The 7,484-nt window shown below is 41.0% G+C and overlaps 1 protein-coding gene across 1 annotated transcript in view; it reads left to right on the top strand.

Moving 5' to 3' along the window:
- CRB1 (crumbs cell polarity complex component 1) overlaps positions 1 to 7,484 on the top strand; it is a 96,432-nt gene that overhangs the window by 20,849 nt on the left and 68,099 nt on the right. Inside the window, exon 2 of the mRNA XM_039726410.1 lies at positions 6,208 to 6,792. Coding sequence (XP_039582344.1) covers positions 6,208 to 6,792 — 585 coding nt within the window. The remainder of the gene's footprint in view (positions 1 to 6,207; positions 6,793 to 7,484) is intronic.

The raw sequence follows: 7,484 nt of genomic DNA, 5'->3' as shown, positions 1-7,484 counted from the left end.
GCTTATCTCTTCCCAGTTCTTCATGATACATCAAGACTGAACATATATCTGCACACCCACAACTTTCTAAGGCTGTCTTTGCAGGGAAGTTATTGTCAGAGTGATGAACTGTATTTTTGTGTCACGGTGCACTGCAGATAAATGGAGAGAGGATTAGTTACACCAAAGCCACGGATGCTCAATGCAGCAGTAAATGCCTTGGGCAATATTTTAATATTTCCAGTTAAATGATAATTATTTCAAGATCTCAGTACAGCAACAGAGCTTGATATTTCAGTGACACAGATCCACACTCTTGTTTTAAAATCCCAAGGGCAGGTTTCAAACAAGTAATGAGCACGAGCATTGAAGGTTTGTGTTTCTGACTCCAGCCACTGGGCTATCTAAATCCTTGCTACCATCCTGTTATCCTGTGACTTTTTTGGTGAGCTGGTTTGATCACAATGTAAGCCTTTAGCTGTGATCAAATGCTGGTTTCTATTCAACAGAACCCAGACTGAAGTAACAGCACTAAGAGAAGCAGTGGTTGCTTCATTTGTGATCTAATTTTCTTTATAGTGACTGACCACCACCAAGATGTCAATTATATATGCTATTCCAACAGATTTTTAAAAACAAAACCAAAACAAACAATCTTCCCCACCCCCCCCAAAAAAAACCCAACAAAAAACAAAACAAAACAAAAAAACCAAACAAACAAAAAACCAAAAAAAAACCCAAAAAAACAACCCACCAAACTCACAGGTAATACATTTTCTGATGTTGAAGCTGGGGGTTTTTTTATAGAGCCAAACATCCTGCTATTGCAATTCAATCCTTCTTTCCTAAAGAGGGTTTTTAAAATTTAATCTCTCAACTCCTAGACCAGGGAAACCCAACAACAACAAAAAAAAAACCCAAACAAACAAAAAACCAAAAAAAAAAATCCAAAAAACAACCCACCAAACTCACAGGTAATACATTTTCTGATGTTGAAGCTGGGGGTTTTTTTATAGAGCCAAACATCCTGCTATTGCAATTCAATCCTTCTTTCCTAAAGAGGGTTTTTAAAATTTAATCTCTCAACTCCTAGACTCCTTTTTTTGCTATTCATTTGTTTCCCCCAAAATGTATGGCTTAGTAAATAGTCAGGTTCTGTTGTGAACTGATTTATCTGCACTGGCTGGTTTAGCTTCATAATTTTAATTCAAATGTGTAAAGTAATAACTCTTTGTTTAAAAAAAAGGAAAGGAAAAAGGTCCTCAAAGTGCAGTAAAATCATCAGTGATGGTGAATATATGGGTATCCAGAAGTTCTCTCTCTTATCAGAGATTTTCTTCCCTCCTAGAAAATAGACTGGCTCTGTTAAGAGGGTCAGAAACTCTTGCAGCATATGTAAAAGATTCCGAGGTTGTTAGTGCTGAGAGCTTCTGTGAAGCTCAGAGTCCTCCTTCAGGGGCAGAAGGCACATCTGAAGAGCAGCACTGCAAATTACAAGCAGCCTTCAGGCACGATGAGCTGATTAGCAAAGTGCAGGCATGGCCACAGCCATGTGAACTCTGGTTCATAACAGCGTGATTAGTAGTGATTGAAATTTGATTTTTAAATACTGCCACTGATTATGATATTTCACCAACTCGTAGGAAGAGTCGTGTCCTGAAAGAACAAGTCTTTGCTGAAAGACATTTCTGACACAAAGAACCCAAAACAGATTGCAAAGGATTTATCTGGGGGCTTTGAGTGGCTGAGATTACTAATTGTCAGAATCTGGGATCATCAATTCACTTTGCTTTTGATCTTATCAACTTAATTTAGAAGAATATTTTGTAAAATGGACATGAGCCCAGTAAATCTCTGATTCAAACAGGATCTAGGAAAAAAACCCTCGAAATTGTCAGGAAAGACACGCAGATGAGCTTTTCAAAATTACCTGCTTTATTGAGGAACAATCATCAGATTATCTGTGCCAAAATGCTTTGGCCATTTCAAAATCCCTGCCTTGTTTATGACAGCTTTTCCCCAATTCAATTTTGGCCTTCTATTCTCATTGACATGCATTTCTAACATCATAAAAATTGTTTTGTATCACTACAGTAGTTTCTGATCATTCAGAAGCCTTTACCAGCCAAAATTATGCATTTTTAGTGCTTATTAGCTATATAAGCTCAATTATTCATACACTAACAAGATCACTTCAATGAATTTAAATAATCTTATCCAAGAGCAAAAAAAAAACAAAGCTAAAACTGTCTTTTTCTTGGCATTTCTTATATTGAGTTCTGTGTGCCAGTTCCTGTAATAGCTGCAGGTATGGCCATGTTTCTGGTAGTGTGGATGCTGTGCCAGTAGATGGCAAGCTTTACTGCAAAGAATTTCACTGCCAACCATCTCATCTGCATCTCAAGGATTTAACCATGGGGCAAAACGCTTGGCACTAAATCCTCTTGTAATTAGATTAAAGTACCACTGTTTACAAGGAGACTGATAATTACCTCAAGTGTCAGTCAATGTAAATCCAAAGCAATCAGCATTTTGTTTCCATTTTTCCTAAGTTTAGGAGTTTTAAGAGTCTGTCAGAACAAGTCACTGCTGAAATGACCTTAATTGCTTAGGAATGAAAAGCAGCTCCTCTGCACATCTGAGGTAGAGCATGAGGCTTTTCCTCGTTGTCCTTCTGCAACCTGGCCAAAACCCAAGCTCCACTGAAACATTTCTGTCCCTTTGCAGCTCTTTCTGTGAATGCAGAAGAGAATATTCCTTAGGCATCTGCTCAAACGGAGACAGTCTTTGCATCAATCATCATACTGCATCACAGGGTATGCAGGAGCTTCCACCTGCCATACTCTTCATCCTCCTTCCACGCAGCTCTCAGCTCAGGAGGTTCCCAAATCCCTCCTTCCACATCACTCCAGAGCAGCAGGCAAACTCAGTTTCCATAGGGTAGCAATGGAGTTAGAGCAAATAACTTACCTGAAACAGATGGAAAATGGTGCTTGAACTAGCACTCCAGAATCCAAGGATTGGTTGAGGCACTCACATCATTCAGGAACATGATTAAAAAAAAAAAAAAAAGTCATGGACATGTCCAGGTGAACTGCCTACCATTTGATAACCATGGTGTGCTAACTGCACACCTCTGATGATCCCCTTTTTGAGATGCAGTTTTGCTGCTGAGACAAACTGCTATAGAGTACCCTTCAACTCTTGGTCCCAGCCTTTAAACCACAACCAAGCTAAAACTCAGCATGGTTACATCTCTGCTAAGACCTTCAGAACTCCTGTGTCCCTCAAAAACTACACAAATAATAAAATCCATGTCACAGTGTATTAAAGACAGAACATCAAAAATGTTGCTCTTTTACTATAAACTTGTCATACAAATCCGACAAGAGTATCCTCTAGAGAATATTTGATTTATTGAATTGTTTGTTGGTAATTTCTGCATAAGAAATTCATTTTATAATAGCTACAAAAGTTGAAATTAAAACACTGCTTTAAAAAAAATCCAGGAAAGTTTTCTGTTTCATGTTTTTCCCATAGTGATGTCACCCTGCAGACAAATTGGTTGCCTTCATTCCATACAGACAGTGCTTTTAGAGCTGTCTTTCCCCTTCCCTCTTTTCCCTCCACTCTTACTGCCTCAGAGAGCTATGAAGCTTTTTAGCCAGTGTTCACAGCTACTCCTGATATCAAAACTGCACACTGGCAAACGCATCGTGTCCTCACACAGTCATTATAACAAACTCAGCCTGTTGCATGCAAATTATCTCTGGAAAAGCAGTAATAATTAACTAAATTGCTTCTCATGTCACTGTGGTCCTGTGTAAGAAAGCACTCGAATGACTGACCTCACCTCTTGTAGCTTACAGAGTACAACAGTCAGACAACATTATAACTTGATCATAATTAATTTCTTCAAATTTGCAATGTTTCCCCAAACACGCACTTTAATGAATTTTAAATAGGTACACAGACTGAAAGGAAAGCTCTCTAAAGTTGTGCAAGGAAAATGCAGGATGCAGAAGTTCGTAAGGAACACAGTTTTGCTCATTTAAACGGTAATTAATAGATTGCAGTAAGCTCTGCATTATCCAGGCTAAAGAAAAAACCTAAATTCATGGGCAAAGCACAAAATTATGCAAACCAGGACATCAGAACATACATGCTGAGGAAGAGAAGGGTCCGAATTACTGCTCACAGTGGTGCAGGTCAGTACATGTGACCAATGTCTTGAATTTTTGCATTCAGTGAGAGCTCTGAGCTGGAGCAAGTGCAACCAATACCACATCAGGATGAAATATCTGCTCCCAAAAGTGATTATTAACAGGTTTGGGGAGGGTCATTTTAAAGGCAGGCTAATCCAGAAGTACTATTTTTGCCCAATTTTCCTTCAAAGAACACGAGGTAACACTCCAGTTCTCCTCCTGCTAATCAATGTTTGCTTTCTATGTAATCCTTAAGACCACTGTTGGTTTTAAATCATGGTGTCACTCTTGCTATCTTTACTACATAAATCTCTATTCCCCTTGTTCAAACAAGTATTAATTACTTATCTGGCTCAGTAAACGTACCTATTGATGAATATCAAGTTCATTCAGACTGGTGCTTCTAATTCTCAGAGGCACTGCTGCTCCTGTGTACACCTCAAGTCAGAAAGCACAATAGTCATGCACAGACAATTTTTAAGCCTTTCCATTTACTATTTTAGTGTCAAATCTATACAAGCAGTCTTTCCTAAGTAGTTAAGCCTTCTGATACTTTCTTCCTCCACCTTCCCCTCTTAGGAGAAAAACAGATTAAATTGTATTATTAAATTAAAATGCACACCATGGAAACACACCATGACCAGTCAGTTTGTATTCTCTGACACACCCCCAGGGTTGGTTGGTTGGTTGGTATCCTCAGGTGACCAACCCTAGCCTCTCCTTTTTCCAGGGATCTGTCACAGACCTTTATCAGCCTTGGTCTAACTCCAGTCACTGGAGTCTCCATCTCTGCTCACCTCTTCTCTTTCAGTGCCCCATCTCCATCTCTACAGTGTCTGCTCTCCCGAATCTCAGCTCAAGAACTGGGAAGAAATTAGAGACTGCTGGTGGATGGGTCTGAATTCCTCTGAGAAGTTCAGCTCATCCAAAATACTCTGTTTGCACACACACTGTTCTGCTGCTGTAGGAGACACATACCCTTCATATAGCCAAACAATACTCCAGATTAAAAGTATTAAACAAATAATAAGAAAAAAAGATGTTTACAGTACTTACATATAAATAATTTAATGTAACTTTTGTGCTCCAGCTCATGAGTCTGAGTCTTTCTCCTACAAACTGCCTTCTCTCCTAAAGGAACATTCAGCTTAATTTCACAGCCTTGGCCCAGATACAGCTGCTTCAGTGTATCCCAGAGGAGGATTGTGAACAGTGCTGGTAACAGCTCACCCTCCTTGACTGGGAAGTGAGAAATAGCTCTTGCTATTGTTATTCCTTACAGGTGCAAGGCAACTCCAAGTGGCCTTTCATTACTGACAGAAGCTCAGTTGCCAGAGGGTAAGGAAGTAAGGAACATCTCTACACCATGTTCACTGTGTCCTTCCAGCCTTGGAGGCTGGATGGCTCTCACAGGGCTGTGATGCATCTCAGGTGTTTGGGAGATACTTTGTGGTGGAGATGCTGTACACCTGTGAAATTACTATTTATAATCAAAAAATCAAAATCAAGGTGCCTGATGGTTTGAACTGCTTATTTGAGCTATAACTGCATCTGAGTTATTTAGTTTGTGAAACCCAGTGCAAAAAAGCATCCACTACAAAAGAATGGTACCACCACAGAAGTGATATTGAACTAAAAAAAAGCGGTCCATCTCCTTTCTCTAGTAACAAAAACAGAAACAAAAACTTTAAATAAACCTAAATGTGTCCCATATTGTTGGATATCCATTGACAACACCAGCATTGTCTCAACTATACTCTTAATATAGTTAAACAATCCTGACACTCCAGACCTTGGCTGTTGAAAGAGGCAAAACCAGGAAATTACAGCTTACTCAAGTTTTCATTTTACATTCATTAGTCCACTAATGCATCACAGAGCTGCCATCCCATTTTCTTCTCAATAGCCAGCAATTGGAGCTGTGGGTTTTGAAGCACGGTTGTGTTAAGAACTACACTTCTTTCACTGTTGGTTACTCCCAGTGCTGTGGAATTCCTCAGGAATTTTTGTATTTCTTCCCTAGAATCGCTTTGCACGAGGAATGATTCCAGGTGCCTCTCAAACTCTTGCCAAAAGAACTCCACATGTGCTGATGGTCATAAAGATGACCCTTGCCTTTGTGCAGACGTATCAGCGGACAGTGGGGAGGAACTCTGCAACAAAACCTCCAACCCTTGCTCCTCCAGCCCTTGTCTCCAAAACGCTACCTGCGTGGGCTCTGCTGGAAACCTCAGCTTCACCTGCAAGTGCCCCGCTGGGTACAACGGCCCTGCCTGTGAACGAGCCGAGGGTGGCTGTGACACCAACCCGTGTGAGCACGGAGGCACCTGCCAAAGCGGCCTGGCGGGGCCCACGTGCCTCTGCAGCGCCGGCTACACGGGCGCGCTGTGCGAGCGGGACGTGGACGAGTGCGTGTCCGAGCCGTGCCGCAACGGGGCCCTGTGCCGCGACGGCGTGGACGAGTACTCCTGCTACTGCGTCCCGGGCTACCAGGGCAAGCACTGCGACCTGGAAGTGAACGAGTGTGCCTCAGATCCCTGCCTCAACGGGGCCACGTGCCTCAACCAGATTGGGCACTACGACTGCGTCTGTCCCCTTGGCTACACGGGTAAGCTCTATTAATGCAACTTTTCCTTTGGGTCGTGTGGACCCATCAGAACTCACATTCCAGGTTCAACTCCCTGCCCACACATGTATTTAGCCCTATCTGCATTACCACCTTGCCTTCAGCTTCAACACCGGTGGCTGTTGACACATTATGGTAACCACTTCACTGTTAACCAGAAAGAGAAGGGTTAAAGAAATCTCACATTCATCAAAATCTACACAGCAGTTTTGTGAAGACCAAGCTATGTCAGAGGGCTAGGTGGACTTTGCTTTTAAAAGAAACCTTCTCAAAATGCTCTCTTCAAAGTGCTGTATCTATTTTTTTTTCTGAGGATAAAAACCTATGTTCAACAGATTTAAAAATTAGATCCAAGTAGACAAATTCTACTCCAAACTTAGACATTTCACATTCAATTTCGCTCATCTGCCCTTCCCAAAAACAAAGGACTCATTTCCAACTAGAACATTATGTAAGTTACATGGACAAGTGTTATGTTCCCAAACTGCCCATTTTTTGATAATCCCATTTTATGTAGCTCCATTTTTAAGGTACAGGTGTGATTTTTCTTCCCTACTTCCTCTACTGGAAAGCATATAATTCTTCTTGGAAGACAGCTCCCTTCAAATTTCAAAGCTGTATTCAGGGCTAGGACTGTGAAAGGTAGCACACTGAATCATTAAAAGAAGAAAAGG

The sequence above is a fragment of the Passer montanus genome, unplaced genomic scaffold (genome assembly GCF_014805655.1).
Source record: "Passer montanus isolate IOZ18808 unplaced genomic scaffold, ASM1480565v1 scaffold58, whole genome shotgun sequence".
Lineage (NCBI taxonomy): Eukaryota > Metazoa > Chordata > Aves > Passeriformes > Passeridae > Passer > Passer montanus.
This window is presented reverse-complemented; position numbering and strand designations above follow the sequence as displayed.